The sequence below is a fragment of the Oncorhynchus nerka genome, unplaced genomic scaffold, assembly GCF_034236695.1.
Source record: "Oncorhynchus nerka isolate Pitt River unplaced genomic scaffold, Oner_Uvic_2.0 unplaced_scaffold_1554, whole genome shotgun sequence".
NCBI lineage: Eukaryota > Metazoa > Chordata > Actinopteri > Salmoniformes > Salmonidae > Oncorhynchus > Oncorhynchus nerka.
Window position 1 is genome coordinate 45001 of NW_027039763.1, and position 22526 is coordinate 67526.

The following is a 22526-nucleotide window of genomic DNA, read 5'->3' on the forward strand; positions in this document are numbered from 1 at the left end:
ATCAGAACCCTCATAGTATAATGAGTGGTGTTTTGGAATCAGAACCCTCATAGTATAATGAGTGGTGTTCTGGAATCAGGACCCTCACAGTATAATGTGTGGAATCAGAACCCTCTGGAATCAGAACCCTCATAGTATAATGAGTGGTGTTCTGGAATCAGGACCCTCATAGTATAATGAGTGGTGTTCTGGAATCAGAACCCTCATAGTATAATGAGTGGTGTTCTGGAATCAGGACCCTCATAGTATAATGAGTGGTGTTCTGGAATCAGAACCCTCATAGTATAATGAGTGGTGTTCTGGAATCAGAACCCTCATAGTATAATGAGTGGTGTTTTGGAATCAGAACCCTCATAGTATAATGAGTGGTGTTCTGGAATCAGAACCCTCATAGTATAATGAGTGGTGTTCTGGAATCAGAACCCTCATAGTATAATGAGTGGTGTTCTGGAATCAGGACCCTCATAGTATAATGAGTGGTGTTCTGGAATCAGAACCCTCATAGTATAATGAGTGGGGTTCTGGAATCAGAACCCTCATAGTATAATGAGTTGTGTTCTGGAATCAGGACTCTCATAGTATAATGAGTGGGGTTCTGGAATCAGGACCCTCATAGTATAATGAGTGGTGTTCTTGAATGAAAAAGAGGAAAGAGAGAGGGAACGGTAGAGAAAAGGGAGTGTAGAAGAGATAGGAAAGAAGTAGAGGAACAGAAATAGATAATATAGTAAATAATGGTAGTGCTGTGGAAAAAGAGGCGAGAGGTAGAACAGGGGAGAGCTAGAAGGAAGGAAAAAGTAGAACGTATAAATAGAGAATATAGATTGTATACTGAATGAGTGGTGTTGTGGAGACCTGTCTAACCTCTATATGTCTATGCTCCTGTAGAGAACCTGGATGCTATGATCGCTCTGCAGACCAAGAATAAGCTGGGGAAAACACTGGGGATCCCTGGCATCATCCCTCCTACAGGTAAATATCACCCAGTCAGTGGGGATCCCTGGCATCATCCCTCCTACAGGTAAATATCACCCAGTCAGTGGGGATCCCTGGCATCATCCCTCCTACAGGTAAATATCACCCAGTCAGTGGGGATCCTTAGCATCATCCCTCCTACAGGTAAATATCACCCAGTCAGTGGGGATCCTTAGCATCATCCCTCCTACAGGTAAATATCACCCAGTCACTATGGAGTGACCTGTCCTTTTCATATCATTCCACCTGATTGACCTTGCGGTGGCTCTGTGACTAGTGTCAGGTAAATCTACAGTCGCTGTACTTTTCATTATTCCCTTCTGGATGTGTTTATTTTTATGGATGGTTATGGTAAAGGTAAATGTAAGGTTAAGGTACTTTGCTCAGACAGGTCGTGTAATACTGAACTTCCCCTTTAAGGGTTGGGTGTTGTGGGGTTGGGTTGGGTGTTGTTGGGTGTGGTGTGGTTGGGTTGTGTGTGGTGGGGTTTGGGTTGGGTGTGGTGGGGTGGGGTTGGGTTGGGTGTGGTGGAGTTGGATTGGGTGTGGTGGGGTTGGGTTGGGTGTGGTGGTGTTACGTTAGGTTTGGTTGGGTGTGGTGTGGTTGTGTTGGTTGGGTTGGGTTGGGTTGGGTGTGGTGGGGTTGGGTTGGGGTTTGGTGGGGTGAGGTTGGGTTGGGTTGGGTTGGGTTGGGTTGGGTGGGGTTGGGTTGGGTTAGGTTTGGGGTTGGGTGGGGTTAGGTTAGGTTGGGTTGGGTTGGGTTGGGTGGGGTGGGGTTGGGTTTGAGGTTGGGTGGGGTTAGGTTAGGTTGGGTTGGGTTGGGTGTAGTGGGGTGGGGTTGAGTTGAGTTGAGTTGGGTTCAGTCGGGTTGAGTTTGGTTGGTGGTAACTGTCTGTTGTTGTGCCTGTGTTGCAGGGAAGACCCCAGAGGACGATGACAACACCAAGGCAGAGGCGGCCAAGATGCAAAAGGAGTATGAGAACCTGAAAGACTCAACCAAGGAAGAAGCGCCGTCCACTGAGACCAGAGGCGAGTTCAAGAAGGATTCTGTTTGCAGCAAACATGTTACCAGAGTAACCATTTCAGTTGAACAATTTTAATGAACATTTCAAAATGTTATCTCCCTCTCTATTATAGATCACCCAGGCAAGTCTGAGATCTACTTGGAAGCCATCAGGAAGAACATTGAGTGGCTGAAGAAACACAACAAAGACGAGGGCAAAGACGGTAAGACAACTATATATATATATATATATAGATTCTCCAGACAGACTCTACGTACAGCATAATGGACAGCAGCCAGCCCTGTTGACTCCAACACCAATCCTATACCAGACAGACAAGAATGTGTCTGTATATACAGTGCCTTGCGAAAGTATTCGGCCCCCTTGAACTTTGCGACCTTTTGCCACATTTCAGGCTTCAAACATAAAGATATAAAACTGTATTTTTTTGTGAAGAATCAACAACAAGTGGGACACAATCATGAAGTGGAACGACATTTATTGGATATTTCAAACTTTTTTAACAAATCAAAAACTGAAAAATTGGGCGTGCAAAATTATTCAGCCCCATTTACTTTCAGTACAGCAAACTCTCTCCAGAAGTTCAGTGAGGATCTCTGAATGATCCAATGTTGACCTAAATGACTAACGATGATAAATACAATCCACCTGTGTGTAATCAAGTCTCCGTATAAATGCACCTGCACTGTGATAGTCTCAGAGGTCCGTTAAAAGCGCAGAGAGCATCATGAAGAACAAGGAACACACCAGGCAGGTCCGTGATACTGTGGTGAAGAAGTTTAAAGCCGGATTTGGATACAAAAAGATTTCCCAAGCTTTAAACATCCCAAGGAGCACTGTGCAAGCGATAATATTGAAAAGGAAGGAGTATCAGACCACTGCAAATCTACCAAGACCTGGCCGTCCCTCTAAACTTTCAGCTCATACAAGGAGAAGACTGATCAGAGATGCAGCCAAGAGGCCCATGATCACTCTGGATGAACTGCAGAGATCTACAGCTGAGGTGGGAGACTCTGTCCATAGGACAACAATCAGTCGTATATTGCACAAATCTGGCCTTTATGGAAGAGTGGCAAGAAGAAAGCCATTTCTTAAAGATATGCATAAAAAGTGTCGTTTAAAGTTTGCCACAAGCCACCTGGGAGACACACCAAACATGTGGAAGAAGGTGCTCTGGTCAGATGAAACCAAAATTGAACTTTTTGGTAACAATGCAAAATGTTATGTTTGGTGTAAAAGCAACACAGCACATCACCCTGAACACACCATCCCCACTGTCAAACATGGTGGTGGCAGCATCATGGTTTGGGCCTGCTTTTCTTCAGCAGGGACAGGGAAGATGGTTAAAATTGATGGGAAGATGGATGGAACCAAATACAGGACCATTCTGGAAGAAAACCTGATGGAGTCTGCAAAAGACCTGAGACTGGGACGGAGATTTGTCTTCCAACAAGACAATGATCCAAAACATAAAGCAAAATCTACAATGGAATGGTTCAAAAATAAACATATCCAGGTGTTACAATGGCCAAGTCAAAGTCCAGACCTGAATCCAATCGAGAATCTGTGGAAAGAACTGAAAACTGCTGTTCACAAATGCTCTCCATCCAACCTCACTGAGCTCGAGCTGTTTTGCAAGGAGGAATGGGAAAAAATTTCAGTCTCTCAATGTGCAAAACTGATAGAGACATACCCCAAGCGACTTACAGCTGTAATCGCAGCAAAAGGTGGCGCTACAAAGTATTAACTTAAGGGGGCTGAATAATTTTGCACGCCCAATTTTTCAGTTTTTAATTTGTTAAAAAAGTTTGAAATATCCAATAAATGTCGTTCCACATCATGATTGTGTCCCACTTGTTGTTGATTCTTCACAAAAAAATACAGTTTTATATCTTTATGTTTGAAGCCTGAAATGTGGCAAAAGGTCGCAAAGTTCAAGGGGACCGAATACTTTCGCAAGGCACTGTATATATATAAGAGAGAGCGAGAGAGAGAGATGCACATTTCTAAAACGACGTACATAGCTGATAATATAACAGTTGTCTATCGTTTTAAAACTTTTTGAGTAATTCTAATAATTTTTTGTTGATATAGTTTTGTGTCTGCTCACTTTTGTTTATTGTTTATTTCACTTGCTTTGGCAATGTTAACACGTTTCCCATGCTAATAAAGCCCCTTGAATTGAGAGAGAGAGAGAGAGAGAGAGACAGACAGACAGATTCTTGTCTGTCTGGTATAGGATTGGTGTTGGAGTCAACAGGGCTGGCTGCTGTCCATTATGCTGTACGTAGAGTCTGTCTGGAGAATCTATACAATCTCTGTAGGACCCAAACAGTCCCTTTGTTCAGTGTACAGTTTCAGCTAACGTTCCAACATTAGTACACACACACACATACACACACACCCACCCGCCCCTCCTACTGCAAACTGTGTCTGGTCACAGATAAGTCTGTAGCGACACACTGAGTAATAGTTCAATTAAAGTCTGCTTTGTCCAGCTGGATTTGCAATTAAAATAAGCTTGGTGGGTGATGCGTTACCCCCACACCTCATGAATATGGATAAGGCTTGGCATGCATCCCAAATGGCACATTATTCCCTATATAGTGCACTACTGGCACTACCCTATGGGCCCTGGTCAAAAGTAGTGCATTCCATAGGGACTAGAATGCCATTTGGAACTGGGACACTGACTTGATGAGTCTGCTGCCCTAATGACTGTGATGTGTGTGTGTGCATGTGTGTGTGTGTGTGTATCTACTCCCAGTTACCCTCATCAACCCTCACAGAAGAGGACCCAGACAAGAACATTTCCTGGTTATGACACTGCAACTATCAGCCATTGTTTCATTGACTTAATGTAATACTGTAGACATCCACTGGTCAATCAGAGTGAAGCAGATTCAGTCAGCCATTGTTTCATTGACTTAATGTAATACTGTAGACATCCACTGGTCAATAAGAGTGAAGCAGATTCAGTCAGCCATTGTTTCATTTACTTAATGTAATCCTGTAGACATCCACTGGTCAATAAGAGTGAAGCAGATTCAGTCAGCCATTGTTTCATTTACTTAATGTAATACTGTAGACATCCACTGGTCAATAAGAGTGAAGCAGATTCCGTCAGCCATTGTTTCATTGACTTAATGTAATACTGTAGACATCCACTGGTCAATAAGAGTGAAGGAGATTCAGTCAGCCATGGTTTCATTGACTTAATGTAATACTGTAGACATCCACTAGTCAATAAGAGTGAAGCAGATTCGGTCAGCCATTGTTTCATTGACTTAATGTAATACTGTAGACATCCACTGGTCAATAAGAGTGAAGCAGATTCGGTCAGCCATTGTTTCATTGACTTAATGTAATACTGTAGACATCCACTGGTCAATAAGAGTGAAGCAGATTCAGTCAGCCATTGTTTCATTGACTTAATGTAATCCTGTAGACATCCACTAGTCAATAAGAGTGAAGCAGATTCGGTCAGCCATTGTTTCATTGACTTAATGTAATACTGTAGACATCCATCAAATCAAATTTAGTCAATAAGAGTGAAGCAGATTCAGTCAGCCATTGTTTCATTGACTTAATGTAATACTGTAGACATCCACTGGTCAATAAGAGTGAAGCAGATTCAGTCAGCCATTGTTTCATTGACTTAATGTAATACTGTAGACATCCACTGGTCAATCAGAGTGAAGCAGATTCGGTCAGCCATTGTGTTCATAAGAGTTCAGCCATTGACTTAATCATTGACTTAATGTAATACTGTAGACATCCACTGGTCAATAAGAGTGAAGCAGATTCAGTCAGCCATTGTTTCATTGACTTAATGTAATACTGTAGACATCCACTGGTCAATCAGAGTGAAGCAGATTCAGTCAGCCATTGTTTCATTTACTTAATGTAATACTGTAGACATCCACTGGTCAATCAGAGTGAAGCAGATTCAGTCAGCCATTGTTTCATTGACTTAATGTAATACTGTAGACATCCACTGGTCAATAAGAGTGAAGCAGATTCAGTCAGCCATTGTTTCATTGACTTAATGTAATACTGTAGACATCCACTGGTCAATAAGAGTGAAGCAGATTCAGTCAGCCATTGTTTCATTTACTTAATGTAATACTGTAGACATCCACTGGTCAATAAGAGTGAAGCAGATTCAGTCAGCCATTGTTTCATTTACTTAATGTAGTCCTGTAGACATCCACTGGTCAATAAGAGTGAAGCAGATTCAGTCAGCCATTGTTTCATTGACTTAATGTAATACTGTAGACATCCACTGGTCAATCAGAGTGAAGCAGATTCGGTCAGCCATTGTTTCATTTACTTAATGTAATACTGTAGACATCCACTAGTCAATAAGAGTGAAGCAGATTCAGTCAGCCATTGTTTCATTGACTTAATGTAATACTGTAGACATCCACTGGTCAATCAGAGTGAAGCAGATTCAGTCAGCCATTGTTTCATTTACTTAATGTAATACTGTAGACATCCACTGGTCAATCAGAGTGAAGCAGATTCAGTCAGCCATTGTTTCATTGACTTAATGTAATACTGTAGACATCCACTGGTCAATAAGAGTGAAGCAGATTCAGTCAGCCATTGTTTCATTTACTTAATGTAATACTGTAGACATCCACTGGTCAATCATTGAAGCAGATTCAGTCAGCCATTGTTTCATTGACTTAATGTAATACTGTAGACATCCACTGGTCAATAAGAGTGAACAGATTCAGTCAGCCATTGTTTCATTGACTTAAAGACATCCACTAGTCAATAAGAGTGAAGCAGATTCATGGTCAGCCATTGTTTCATTGACTTAATGTAATACTGTAGACAGTCAGCCATTGTTTCCACTAGTCAGCCATTGTTTCATTGGACTGTAGACATCCACTGGTCAAATAAGAGTGAAGCAGATACTCAGTCAATAAGAGTGAAGCAGATTCAGTCAGCCATTGTTTCATTGACTTAATGTAATCCTGTAGACATCCACTGGTCAATAAGAGTGAAGTCAACTTAATGAGTCAGCCATTGATTGACTTAATGCAGATTCAGTCAATAAGAGTCAGCCATTGTTTCATTGACTTAATGTAATACTGTAGACATCCACTGGTCAATAAGAGTGAAGCAGATTCAGTCAGCCATTGTTTCATTGACCTGTAGACATCCACTAGTCAATAAGAGTGAAGCAGATTCGGTCAGCCATTGTTTCATTGACTTAATGTACATACTAAGAGTGAAGCAGATTCAGTCAGCCATTGTTTCATTGACATCCACTGGTCAATGAAGCAGATTCAAGACTTAATGTAAAGGACATCCACTGGTCAATAAGAGTGAAGCAGATTCAGTCAGCCATTGTTTCATTGACTTAAGATACTGTAGACATCCACTGGTCAATAAGAGTGAAGTCAGACATCCACTAGTCAATAAGAGTGAAGCAGATTCAGTCAGCCATTGTTTCATTGACTTAATGTAATACTGTAGACATCCACTGGTCAATAAGAGTGAAGCAGATTCAGTCAGCCATTGTTTCATTTACTTAATGTAATACTGTAGACATCCACTGGTCAATAAGAGTGAAGCAGATTCAGTCAGCCATTGTTTCATTGACTTAATGTAATCCTGTAGACATCCACTGGTCAAGAGGCATCCACTGGTCAATCAGAGTGAGCAAGCAGATTCGCCATTGTCAGCCATTGTTTCATTTACTTAATGTAATACTGTAGACATCCACTGGTCAATAAGAGTGAAGCAGATTCAGTCAGCCATACTTAATGTAATACTGTAGACATCCACTGGTCATTGAAGAATGAGTCAGCCTGTTTCATTGACTTAATGTAATAGACATCCACTGGTCAATCAGAGTGAAGCATTGACTTAAGTTTCGGTCAGCCATTGTTTCATTGACTTATTGTAATACTGTAGACATCCACTGGTCAATAAGAGTGAAGCAGATTCAGTCAGCCATTGTTTCATTGACTTAATGTAATACTGTAGACATCCACTAGTCAATAAGAGTGAAGCAGATTCAGTCAGCCATTGTTTCATTTACTTCATGTAATACTGTAGACATCCACTGGTCAATAAGAGTGAAGCAGATTCAGTCAGCCATTGTTTCATTGACTTAATGTAATCCTGTAGACATCCACTAGTCAATAAGAGTGAAGCAGATTCGGTCAGCCATTGTTTCATTGACTTAATGTAATACTGTAGACATCCACTAGTCAATAAGAGTGAAGCAGATTCAGTCAGCCATTGTTTCATTGACTTAATGTAATCCTGTAGACATCCACTGGTCAATAAGAGTGAAGCAGATTCAGTCAGCCATTGTTTCATTGACTTAATGTAATACTGTAGACATCCACTGGTCAATAAGAGTGAAGCAGATTCAGTCAGCCATTGTTTCATTTACTTAATGTAATACTGTAGACATCCACTGGTCAATCAGAGTGAAGCAGATTCAGTCAGCCATTGTTTCATTGACTTAATGTAATACTGTAGACATCACTGGTCAATAAGAGTGAAGCAGATTCAGTCAGCCATTGTTTCATTGACTTAATGTAATACTGTAGACATCCACTGGTCAATAAGAGTGAAGCAGATTCAGTCAGCCATTGTTTCATTGACTTAATGTAATACTGTAGACATCCACTGGTCAATAAGAGTGAAGCAGATTCAGTCAGCCATTGTTTCATTGACTTAATGTAATACTGTAGACATCCACTAGTCAATAAGAGTGAAGCAGATTCAGTCAGCCATTGTTTCATTGACTTAATGTAATCCTGTAGACATCCACTGGTCAATAAGAGTGAAGCAGATTCAGTCAGCCATTGTTTCATTGACTTAATGTAATACTGTAGACATCCACTGGTCAATAAGAGTGAAGCAGATTCAGTCAGCCATTGTTTCATTTACTTAATGTAATACTGTAGACATCCACTGGTCAATCAGAGAGAAGCAGATTCAGTCAGCCATTGTTTCATTGACTTAATGTAATACTGTAGACATCCACTTGTCAATAAGAGTGAAGCAGATTCAGTCAGTCAGCCATTGTTTCATTTACTTAATGTAATACTGTAGACATCCACTGGTCAATCAGAGTGAAGCAGATTCAGTCAGCCATTGTTTCATTGACTTAATGTAATCCTGTAGACATCCACTAGTCAATAAGAGTGAAGCAGATTCGGTCAGCCATTGTTTCATTGACTTAATGTAATACTGTAGACATCCACTGGTCAATAAGAGTGAAGCAGATTCAGTCAGCCATTGTTTCATTGACTTAATGTAATACTGTAGACATCCACTGGTCAATAAGAGTGAAGCAGATTCAGTCAGCCATTGTTTCATTGACTTAATGTAATACTGTAGACATCCACTGGTCAATAAGAGTGAAGCAGATTCAGTCAGCCATTGTTTCATTGACTTAATGTAATACTGTAGACATCCACTAGTCAATAAGAGTGAAGCAGATTCAGTCAGCCATTGTTTCATTGACTTAATGTAATACTGTAGACATCCACTGGTCAATAAGAGTGAAGCAGATTCAGTCAGCCATTGTTTCATTGACTTAATGTAATACTGTAGACATCCACTGGTCAATAAGAGTGAAGCAGATTCAGTCAGCCATTGTTTCATTGACTTAATGTAATACTGTAGACATCCACTGGTCAATAAGAGTGAAGCAGATTCAGTCAGCCATTGTTTCATTTGACTTAATGTAATACTGTAGACATCCACTGGTCAATAAGAGTGAAGCAGATTCAGTCAGCCATTGTTTCATTGACTTAATGTAATACTGTAGACATCCACTGGTCAATAAGAGTGAAGCAGATTCAGTCAGCCATTGTTTCATTGACTTAATGTAATCCTGTAGACATCCACTGGTCAATAAGAGTGAAGCAGATTCAGTCAGCCATTGTTTCATTGACTTAATGTAATACTGTAGACATCCACTGGTCAATAAGAGTGAAGCAGATTCAGTCAGCCATTGTTTCATTGACTTAATGTAATACTGTAGACATCCACTGGTCAATAAGAGTGAAGCAGATTCAGTCAGCCATTGTTTCATTGACTTAATGTAATACTGTAGACATCCACTGGTCAATAAGAGTGAAGCAGATTCAGTCAGCCATTGTTTCATTGACTTAATGTAATACTGTAGACATCCACTGGTCAATAAGAGTGAAGCAGATTCAGTCAGCCATTGTTTCATTGACTTAATGTAATACTGTAGACATCCACTGGTCAATAAGAGTGAAGCAGATTCAGTCAGCCATTGTTTCATTGACTTAATGTAATACTGTAGACATCCACTGGTCAATAAGAGTGAAGCAGATTCAGTCAGCCATTGTTTCATTTACTTAATGTAATACTGTAGACATCCACTGGTCAATAAGAGTGAAGCAGATTCAGTCAGCCATTGTTTCATTGACTTAATGTAATACTGTAGACATCCACTGGTCAATAAGAGTGAAGCAGATTCAGTCAGCCATTGTTTCATTTACTTAATGTAATACTGTAGACATCCACTGGTCAATAAGAGTGAAGCAGATTCAGTCAGCCATTGTTTCATTGACTTATTGTAATACTGTAGACATCCACTGGTCAATAAGAGTGAAGCAGATTCAGTCAGCCATTGTTTCATTGACTTAATGTAATACTGTAGACATCCACTGGTCAATAAGAGTGAAGCAGATTCGGTCAGCCATTGTTTCATTGACTTAATGTAATCCTGTAGACATCCACTGGTCAATAAGAGTGAAGCAGATTCGGTCAGCCATTGTTTCATTGACTTAATGTAATCCTGTAGACATCCACTAGTCAATAAGAGTGAAGCAGATTCGGTCAGCCATTGTTTCATTGACTTAATGTAATACTGTAGACATCCACTGGTCAATAAGAGTGAAGCAGATTCAGTCAACCAAGTGTTCCGTCAGTTCCCATTGGTGGTTCATTGAGTAGAAGACTATGAAATGTTAATGAGGATAGTCTATGCATTGGTATGAGACCAGCCCAGTCCAACTGTCTGGTGTGGAGGACCACTGGGACCTCCTAAATAACCAATCAACTGTCTATTGTACAGCCATAAAGACAGACACTTAGATATAGGTTGTTGTTTTATTGGAGGTATAATTAGTTATAGATATTTTTAGGATATTCTTATGTTGAGTGTATTTTCTCTCTCCTGAATGTACTGTCCAGGGACCGTATTTATCAATCACCTAAGAGTAGGAGTTCTGATTAGGGATCAGTTCTGCCTTTTAGATCACAAAGAATACGATTACATGGACAGGGAAAAAGTACTCCCACCCTGAGACGCTTGATACATCTCCTCTCTATATATACAGTATACTCTCTTCTTTTGGCTGTGTGTCTTTGCAGGTCCTTCTCTCTCTTTTTTTCTCTCCTCTATCCTATCTCTCTCTCTTTCTTTTCTCTCTATCCTCTCTCTCCTCTCTCTGTTATTTTGGCTGTGTGTGTTTAGTCTCCCTCTCTCTCTCTCTCTCCTTCTCTCTCTCTCTCCTCTATCCTCTCTTCTCCTCTCTCAACTCTCCCTGTTATTTTCTATCCTCTTTCCTATCTACCCTGTGTTTAGTGCTCTCTCTCTCCTCTCTCTCTCTCTCTCTCTCTCTCTCTTCTCTCTCTTCTCTCTCTTCACTCTCTCTCTCAACTCTCCTCTCTCTACTCTCTCTCTATCCTCTTTCCTATCTACCCTGTCTCCTCTTCTCTTCTCTCTCTCTCTCTCTCTCTCTCTCAGCGAGACTGAAATAGCTGCATTTTGGAGCTGCCTTACTCAACAAAAATGTACCAAAACAACAATACAATGGGAAAGTGACAATACAATGGGAAAGTAACAGTGTATATACCTTATTAGATCAAGCGATTAAAATATATATATATATGTTACCCCCCTTTTCTCCCCAATCTTGTCTCATCGCTGCAACTCCCCAACAGGCTCGGGAGGTGAATGTCGAGTCATGAGTCCTCTGAAACATAACGTGCCTAACTACACTTCTTAACACCCGCCCACTTAACCTGGAAGCCAGCCGCACCAATGTGTCGGAGGAAACACCGTTCAACTGACGACTTAGGTCAGCCTGCAGGTGCCCGGCCCACCACAAGGAGTCGCTAGAGCGCGATGAGCCAAGTAAAGCCCCCCCAGCCAAACCCTCCCTAACCCGGATGACGCTGGGCCAATTGTGCACCGCCCCATGGGACTCCCGATCACAGCCGGTTGTGATATAACCTCGAATCCGGGTCTGTAGTGACGCATCTAGCACTGCGATGCAGTGCCTTAGACCGCCTCGCCAGTCAGGAGGCCCATACAATTGTTTTCTAACTGATATGATGCAGTTTATTGTTGTGACATGAAATAACAGAATTGCATGAAAATCTCAGTTATTTTGGTGGGGCCTCGTCCCACCTGCCCATTGCCACTGTGTGTGTGTGGAGTGCAGGTCTCCTCTCTGTACCCATTGTGGTTGATTAGTATGCCAGTCAGGCAGTCCGGTGGGTGTCTGGGAAGAGAGGGGCCTCTCGTCCTTACTGATGGCAGAGAGGAGACATCTGATGGGGAGGTAATAGAGAGAGTCAGGGCCCCGTCAACATGGAGCTACTCATAGAGGAAAACACACACTATCACACACACAGTAGGAAACAGGTTCCACTTCCTGTTTGAGTATGCCAGTGAGCTTTCCTCAGGTACTGACACTGTTAGGTTATTCACCAGAAGATCTATTCACCCAGATATGATCACTTATGGAAATGAGATGTGAAGTGACTCAAAAGTCCCGTGAACAGTTTGTAATGTGTAGGGAACGGTTTGTAATGTGTAGGGAACGGATTGTAATGTGAAGGGAATGGTTTGAATGAAGGGAAAGGTTTTTGTAATGTGAAGGGAAGGTTTGTAATGAAGGGAACGGTTTGTAATGTGAAGGGAACGGTTTGTAATGTGAAGGGAACGGTTTGTAATGTGAAGGGAACGGTTTGTAATGTTTGAATGTGGAACGGTTTGTAATGTGAATGTGTAGGGAACAGTAATTGTAATGTGTAGGGAACGGTTTGTAATGTGAAGGAACGGTTTGTAATGTGTAGGGAACGGTTTGTAATGTGAAGGGAACCGGTAATGTGTAGGGAACGGTTTGTAATGTGTAAGAGAACAGTTTGTAATGTGAACAGTTTGTAATGTGTACGGTTTGTAATGTGTAATGTGAAGGGAACGGTTTGTAATGTTTGTAATGTGTAGGGAACGGTTTGTAATGTGTTTGTAATGTAGGGAACAGATTGTAATGTGAAGGGAACGGTTTGTAATGTGAAGGAACGGTTTCCCAAGCAGCTGAAGGCTAGCCCAGGTCTGGTAGGGACGGTTTCAATGGAGAATTCTCCATTGAAGTCATTTTTAGTCCAGGACCAGGCTTAATCTGTGTCTGGGAAAGCAGCCTATAGTGTATAAGAGAGCATTTCCCTGTCTCTGTTTCTCAATTCAATTCAAGGGTTTTATTGGCATGGGAAACATGTGTTAACATTGCCAAAGCAAGTGAGTTAGACAACATACAAAGTGAATATATAAAGTGAAAAACAACAAAAATTAACAGTAGGAACAGATTGTAATGTACAGGGAACAGATTGTAATGTGAAAGACATTTGTAATGTGAATTACGGTTTGTTGGACGGTTTCCCAAGTGTCATGGCTGGAGGCTAGCTCCTGTAGGTCTGAGATTTAAATGGTTTTCAATGGAAAACCAAGACTCAATAGAAGACTGGGAACAAGCCAATTGCTTTTGAAGAAGTAACATTTTTCATAAAATTGTACAGTTATCTTAGCTAGCTGAATTGCTAGCTATGAAGCATGGGCTACTTGTTGCTAAGCAGTTGCTGGGACTCTCAAAGCTGGTAGACAAATACAAAGTGAATATATAAAGAATAAAACAACAAAAATTAACAGTAAACATTACAAAATAAGGACAGAAGTTTCAAAACAAAAAAGGACATTACAAATGTCAAACCTTATATATAAATATACAATGTACAAATAGTTAAAGGACACACGATAAAATGAATAAGCATAAATATGGGTTGTATTTACAATGGTGTTTGTTCTTCACTGGTTGCCCTTTCTGTGGCAACATTCACAGTCCATTTGCTTCAATCTCCTTTGCATTACTGTAGAATTTCACCCAAAAGCCTGTCAACTAGTTTGTCATCCCTGTTCTCTCCTCTCTGCACAGACCATACAAACTGCTCCACACCGCGTGGCATTTCACTCTAATCTGGTGGTCCCAGCGCGCACGACCCACGTGGAGTTCAGGTCTCCGGTAGCCTCTGGAACTGCCGATCTCGGCCAACAATATTCATCTCAGCCTATGCCTCCCCCAGTCCCTGGGAGGAGGTTTGGTGTGCAGCTCAGTTTCCACCTCATTTTGCTGGGCTACTGCTCTCTGAGCACATAGCCGTGTCTTCTCTTGAGAGCTTCTGGTCAGCGGGGTGGTGGCAGGCCTTTCTCAATCTCCCAAGGTATTTCTCTTTCTCCCCTTACCCATAGTCAAAGCCTCCTTTAATTTTGGGTCAGTTACAGTTCAAGGTATTCTGCCGCTCATTTACTCGCCCTCCAGGTTCCCAAATAGCATTCTCAATTGCTTGATTTTTTGATAATTCTTTCCAATGTGTTAAGTAATTATCTCTTGTTTTTCTCATGATTTGGTTAACCTCCCCATGTCTACCTTTGACTCATTGTCTCAGGGACTCTTCTTTCCACTCCTCTCCTCTTTTCCTCAGGTGATGGCTTCCCCCTCTATGGAAAGGCAGGTGAATACGCTTCCTTTTACTAGATGTGGTTTCCACTAACCTCACTGCAACTTTCTGGAGTTTTGATAATTAGTGGGTATCCTTTTCCCTCTGCTCTGCATGCATTATTTCCCACACTGCCCCTACTCGGAGGATATTTTTGCAGTCCCAATCTCAATTTGCTGTTTGTCCCATTTTCTCCTCTTGGTTCCTATCATCTCTTCAGACTCTCTCAAACCTAAAGGGCAATGGGCTCTATGACTGATTCAAGTGCCTCCTCAACCCTCCAAATCCTAATCTGGCATCCCTTGATTTCTATGTTTCCCTGATGGCCTCCAGGAAGGCCGGTCCTGCCTCCTGCTCCGTGGCTCACAGCTTTGTGCTCAAGTTACCTCCGTGGCAGCTGAGGCTGATGTTTGCGGACCTGGCATCCTTTCACTGGACCTTTTTCCCTGCTCTCTCTACATTTTCCTCTTCTGTCTCTGCTGGAACACCATTATTTTGGTCTACCACTTTACTGTCAGGGCCCAAGCATCTGCCTCTAACCATAAGAGCTCTAGGTGCTGCTTCTCCTCCCTCCTTGGAATCCTCCTCCCCCAGAAGCACCAGATCTCTGCAAACTTCGTCAACATTTGAAAAGATTCTAGACAGGGGAGGCCTCGGTGCTGCAGACTTTTCTCACACTGCCCTGTGCCTGACCTCTTTCTCCCCTCTATATGTTGAAAGGTGGGGCTTAAGCTGCACCTGCCCGCTTGACCCGATTCCCTCCTCTCTTCTCCAAATTTCGGTGTGTTTTTGCCACCTTTCAACTCATCCTTGTTGTTTGCTGTACTTCTGTTTTATAATGTCGATGTTTTACCCCTTCAACACCACTTTCGATCCCTGTATGTCAACAACTACAGACCAGTATCCCTTCTTTATTTTCTCTCCAAAACTCATGCCAGATTGGCCAGCTCTCCGATCTCTCTCAGGCTTTTTGAAATCAACAAAGCAGGTTTCAAGACTAGTCATTGTTTTGGTTTGTTTGGTTGTCAATTAGGGTGCCCTGCAGTGTAAAGCTAACTGGTCTCTCCTCTTTCTCAGCCAATTTGACATTTGCTCAGTACATTGTTTTCATTGAGGAAATCAGATCTCCTCTTAATAGTTGCAGAGCATTTTCCCAAGGTTACTGTTAACACATATTCCTGACGGTAGTTACCAGGTGGCGTCAAATTTGTCTCCACTTTTGTGGATTGGCGGGGATCAGTCCTTGGTTCCAAATATTGGGGCTAGACACCAGAGCTAAGTATGATGTTAAACATGGTTTTAGTATAGCCATTGTCTATTTGATCATTTCATTGAGGATCGACACACAGGCCTTTTTGGGTTGAAGGGTTTTATTTTGTCCTGTAACTCATTCAATGCATGTCTGGAGAATATCAGTGTGGTTCTGGTAGTCTTTAATAGTTGATTCTCCCGGGGATCTGTATTTGATCTCGCCATACGGTTTTGCTCTTTGTTCTTTGTTATAGAACGCTAAAAAGATTGGAGAAGTGGTTTACCCATACATCTCCATTTTGGATAACATCAAGGCGGTGGCCCGTTGTTGTTGTTTGTTTAGTGTTTTCCAATTTTCCCTGCCTCAAGTGGTTAGAGTCTATGGATTCTTAATCCAGGCACTTGTCTCTCTCGTCTGGATTACTGCTCTCGCTGTTTCTCTCCCTCTCTGTCCATTCTCCCTCTCTCCCTCTCTCTCTCTCTCTCTCTGGTGTTCTCCTTCTCTCCCCCAAGTTCTCTCTCTCACCCCGCTCCTCCGCTCTCTCTGTTTCTCTCCCTCTCCCTTCTCTCTGTTTCTCTCTCTCAAGACCCTGGTGTTTCTCTCTCTCTCTGTTTCTCTCCCTCTCAGGCTGTTTCTCCCCTCTCTCCCAAACTCTCTGTTTCTTCATCCTCTCTCTGTTTCTCTCTCTCTCTTTCTCTCTCCTCTTTCTCTCAGTTCTCTCTCTCTCGCCCAGCTCTCTCTCTCTCTCTCTCTCTGGCCCCCAATGGTCTCTGTTTCCCTCTCAATTCAATTTTTTTTTTTCAATTCAAGGGCTTTATTGGCACCTTGGGAAACATGTGTTAACCCCACCTCTGCCAAAGCAAGTGAGGTAGACAACATACAAAGATTTGAATATATAAGGTGAAAAACAACAAAAATGAACAGTAAACATTACACATACAGAAGTTTCAAAACAGTAAAGACATTACAAATGTATATATTATATATAAATATACAATGTACAAATAGTTAAAGGACACAAGATAAAATAAATAAGCATAAATATGGGTTGTATTTACAATGGTGTTTGTTCTTCACTGGTTGCCCTTTTCTCGTGGCAACAGGTCACAAATCTTGCTGCTGTGATGGCACACTGTGGAATTTCACCCAGTAGATATGGGAGTTTTTCAAAATTGGATTTGTTTTCGAATTCTTTGTGGATCTGTGTAATCTGGGGAAATATGTCTCTCTAATATGGTCATACATTGGGCAGGAGGTTAGGAAGTGCAGCTCAGTTTCCACCTCATTTTGTGGGCAGTGAGCACATAGCCTGTCTTCTCTTGAGAGCCATGTCTGCCTACGGCGGCCTTTCTCAATAGCAAGGCTATGTTCACTGAGTCTGTACATAGTCAAAGCTTTCCTTAATTTTGGGTCAGTCACAGTGGTCAGGTATTCTGCCGCTGTGTACTCTCTGTTTAGGGCCAAATAGCATTCTAGTTTGTTCTGTTTTTTGTTAATTCTTTCCAATGTGTTAAGTAATTATCTTTTTGTTTTCTCATGATTTGGTTAGGTCTAATTGTGCTGTTGTCCTGGGGCTCTGTAGGGTGTGTTTGTGTTTGTGAACAGAGCCCCAGGACCAGCTTGCTTAGGGGACTCTTCTCCAGGTTCATCTCTCTGTAGGTGATGGCTTTGTTATGGAAGGTTTGTGAATCGCTTCCTTTTAGGTGGTTGTAGAATTTAATGGCTCTTTTCTGGATTTTGATAATTAGTGGGTATCGGCCTAATTCTGCTCTGCATGCATTATTTGGTGTTTACGTTGTACACGGAGGATATTTTTGCAGAATTCTGCGTGCAGAGTCTCAATTTGGTGTTTGTCCCATTTTGTGAAGTCTTGGTTGGTGGCGGACCCCAGACCTCACAACCATAAAGGGCAATGGGCTCTATGACTGATTCAAGTATTTTTAGCCAAATCCTAATTGGTATGTTGAAATTTATGTTTCTTTTGATGGCATAGAATGCCCTTCTTGCCTTGTCTCTCAGATCGTTCACAGCTTTGTGGAAGTTACCTGTGGCACTGATGTTTAGGCCAAGGTATGTATAGTTTTTTGTGTGCTCTAGGGCAACAGTGTCTAGATGGAATTTGTATTTGTAGTCCTGGTGACTGGACCTTTTTGGAACACCATTATTTTGGTCTTACTGAGATTTACTGTCAGGGCCCAGGTCTGACAGAATCTGTGCATAAGATCTAGGTGCTGCTGTAGGCCCTCCTTGGTTGGTGACAGAAGCACCAGATCATCAGCAAACAACAGACATTTGACTTCGGATTCTAGCAGGGGAGGCCGGGTGCTGCAGACTTTTCTAGTGCCCGTGCCAATTCGTTGATATATATGTTGAAGAGGGTGGGGCTTAAGCTGCATCCCTGTCTAACCCACGACCCTGTGTGAAGAAATGTGTGTGTTTTTGCCAATTTTAACCGCACACTTGTTGTTTGTGTACATGGATTTTATAATGTCGTATGTTTTACCCCCAACACCACTTTCCATCAGTTTGTATAGCAGACCCTCATGCCAGATTGAGTCGAAGGCTTTTTTGAAATCAACAAAGCATGAGAAGACTTTGCCTTTGTTTTGGTTTGTTTGGTTGTCAATTAGGGTGTGCAGTGTGAATACATGGTCTGTTGCGGTAATTTGGTAAAAGCCATTTGACATTTGCTCAGTACATTGTTTTCATTGAGGAAATGTACGAGTCTGCTGTTAATAATAATGCAGAGGATTTTCCCAAGGTTACTGTTAACACATATTCCACGGTAGTTATTGGGGTCAAATTTGTCTCCACTTTTGTGGATTGGGGTGATCAGTCCTTGGTTCCAAATATTGGGGAAGATGCCAGAGCTAAGTATGATGTTAAAGAGTTTTAGTATAGCCAATTGGAATTTGTTGTCTGTATATTTGATCATTTCATTGAGGATACCATCGACACCACAGGCCTTTTTGGGTTGAAGGGTTTTTATTTTGTCCTGTAACTCATTCAATGTAATTGGAGAATCCAGTGGGTTCTGGTAGTCTTTAATAGTTGATTCTAAGATCTGTATTTGATCATGTATATGTTTTTGCTCTTTGTTCTTTGTTATAGAACCAAAAAGATTGGAGAAGTGATTTACCCATACATCTCCATTTTGGATAGATAATTCTTTGTGTTGTTGTTTGTTTAGTGTTTTCCAATTTTCCCAGAAGTGGTTAGAGTCATGGATTCTTATGGATTTCTCTCTCTCTCTCCTCTCTCGGTTTCTCTCTCTCTGTTTCTCTCTCTCCCTCCCTCTCTCCTCTCTCTCTCTCTCTCTCTCTCTCCTCTCTCTCTCTCTCTCTCTCTCTCTCTCTCTCTCTCTCCCTCTCTCCCTCTCTCTGTTTCTCTCCCTCTCTCCTTCTCTCTGTTTTCTCTCTCTCTCTCCTTCTCTCGGTTTCTCTCTCTCTCTGTTTCTCTCCCTCTCTCTGTTTCTCCCCTCTCTCTCCCTCTCTCTCTCTGTTTCTCTCTCTCTCTTTCTCTCTCTCTCTTTCTCTCTCTCTCTCGCTCTCTCGCTCTCTCTCTCTCTCTCTCTCTCTCTCTCTCTCTCTCTCTCTCTCTCTCTCCCTCTCTCTGTTTCTCTCTCTCTCTCTCTGTTTCTCTCTCTCTCTTTCTCTCTCTCTCTTTCTCCCTCTCTCGCTCTCTCGCTCTCGCTCTCTCTCTCTCTCTCTCTCTCTCTCTCTCTCTCTCTATCTATCTCTCTATCTCTGTCTGTCTCTCTCTGTTCAATACAGTTGGGGGACAACATTACACAGTCATGGAAACAGAATGGTTGCCTGGGTAACACACCACTTACTGTATTTACCCTGGCCCAGCTCCTTCCATTAGAGATGTGTGTGTGTGTGTGTGTGTGTGTGTGTGTGTACTGTATGTGCATGCTAGCGTACATGTGTGTTGTGTTTGTTCTAGGCATTGGTACAGGGTGGCTCTATGTCTGTACATACTGTAGCTAGAGGAACAGATGGACACTTCTCTGCCAGTTAATCAAATCAAATCAAATCAAATTTTATTTGTCACATACACATGGTTAGCAGATGTTATTGCGAGTGTAGCGAAATGCTTGTGCTTCTAGTTCCGACAATGCAGTAATAACCAACAAGTAATCTAACTAACAATTCCTAAACTACTGTTTTATACACAGTGTAAGGGGATAAAGAATATGTACATAAGGATATATGAATGAGTGATGGTACAGAGCAGCATAGGCAAGATACAGTAGATGGTATCGAGTACAGTATATACATATGAGATGAGTATGTAAACAAAGTGGCATAGTTAAAGTGGCTAGTGATACATGTATTACATAAGGATGCAGTCGATGATATAGAGTACAGTATATACGTATGCATATGAGATGAATAATGTAGGGTATGTAACATTATATAAGGTAGCATTGTTTAAAGTGGCTAGTGATATATTTACATCATTTCCCATCAATTCCCATTATTAAAGTGGCTGGAGTTGAGTCAGTGACAGTGTGTTGGCAGCAGCCACTCAATGTTAGTGGTGGCTGTTTAACAGTCTGATGGCCTTGAGATAGAAGCTGTTTTTCAGTCTCTCGGTCCCAGCTTTGATGCACCTGTACTGACCTCGCCTTCTGGATGATAGCGGGGTGAACAGGCAGTGGCTCGGGTGGTTGATGTCCTTGATGATCTTTATGGCCTTCCTGTAACATCGGGTGGTGTAGGTGTCCTGGAGGGCAGGTAGTTTGCCCCCGGTGATGCGTTGTGCAGACCTCACTACCCTCTGGAGAGCCTTACAGTTGAGGGCGGAGCAGTTGCCGTACCAGGCGGTGATACAGCCCGCCAGGATGCTCTCGATTGTGCATCTGTAGAAGTTTGTGAGTGCTTTTGGTGACAAGCCGAATTTCTTCAGCCTCCTGAGGTTGAAGAGGCGCTGCTGCGCCTTCTTCACGATGCTGTCTGTGTGAGTGGACCAATTCAGTTTGTCTGTGATGTGTATGCCGAGGAACTTAAAACTTGCTACCCTCTCCACTCCTGTTCCATCGATGTGGATAGGGGGATGTTCCCTCTGCTGTTTCCTGAAGTCCACAACCATCTCCTTAGTTTTGTTGACGTTGAGTGTGAGGTTATTTTCCTGACACCACACTCCGAGGGCCCTCACCTCCTCCCTGTAGGCCGTCTCGTTGTTGTTGGTAATCAAGCCTACCACTGTTGTGTCGTCCGCAAACTTGATGATTGAGTTGGAGGCGTGCGTGGCCACGCAGTCGTGGGTGAACAGGGAGTACAGGAGAGGGCTCAGAACGCACCCTTGTGGGGCCCCAGTGTTGAGGATCAGCGGGGAGGAGATGTTGTTGCCTACCCTCACCACCTGGGGGCGGCCCGTCAGGAAGTCCAGTACCCAGTTGCACAGGGCGGGGTCGAGACCCAGGGTCTCGAGCTTGATGACGAGCTTGGAGGGTACTATGGTGTTGAATGCCGAGCTGTAGTCGATGAACAGCATTCTCACATAGGTATTCCTCTTGTCCAGATGGGTTAGGGCAGTGTGCAGTGTGGTTGAGATTGCATCGTCTGTGGACCTATTTGGGCGGTAAGCAAATTGGAGTGGGTCTAGGGTGTCAGGTAGGGTGGAGGTGATATGGTCCTTGACTAGTCTCTCAAAGCACTTCATGATGACGGAAGTGAGTGCTACGGGCGGTAGTCGTTTAGCTCAGTTACCTTAGCTTTCTTGGGAACAGGAACAATGGTGGCCCTCTTGAAGCATGTGGGAACAGCAGACTGGTATAGGGATTGATTGACTATGTCCGTAAACACACCGGCCAGCTGGTCTGCGCATGCTCTGAGGGCGCGGCTGGGGATGCCGTCTGGGCTTGCAGCCTTGCGAGGGTTAACACGTTTAAATGTCTTACTCACCTCGGCTGCAGTGAAGGAGAGACCGCATGTTTTCGTTGCAGGCCGTGTCAGTGGCACTGTATTGTCCTCAAAGCGGGCAAAAAAGTTATTTAGTCTGCCTGGGAGCAAGACATCCTGGTCCGTGACTGGGCTGGATTTCTTCCTGTAGTCCGTGATTGACTGTAGACCCTGCCACATGCCTCTTGTGTCTGAGCCGTTGAATTGAGATTCTACTTTGTCTCTGTACTGACGCTTAGCTTGTTTGATAGCCTTGCGGAGGGAATAGCTGCACTGTTTGTATTCGGTCATGTTACCAGACACCTTGCCCTGATTAAAAGCAGTGGTTCGCGCTTTCAGTTTCACGCGAATGCTGCCATCAATCCACGGTTTCTGGTTAGGGAATGTTTTAATCGTTGCTATGGGAACGACATCTTCAAAGCACGTTCTAATGAACTCGCACACCGAATCAGCGTATTCGTCAATGTTGTTATCTGACGCAATACGAAACATATCCCAGTCCACGTGATGGAAGCAGTCTTAGAGTGTGGAGTCAGCTTGGTCGGACCAGCGTTGGACAGACCTCAGCGTG

The 22526-nt window shown here is 42.6% G+C and overlaps 1 protein-coding gene across 1 annotated transcript in view; it reads left to right on the forward strand.

Annotated features, from left to right (window-relative positions):
* Positions 1-22526, forward strand: part of LOC115123215 (secretogranin-3) — a 49662-nt gene that overhangs the window by 22141 nt on the left and 4995 nt on the right. The window contains 3 exon segments of the mRNA XM_065015284.1: positions 889-972; positions 1890-2003; positions 2112-2201. Of these exon segments, the coding sequence (XP_064871356.1) occupies positions 889-972; positions 1890-2003; positions 2112-2201 (288 nt within the window).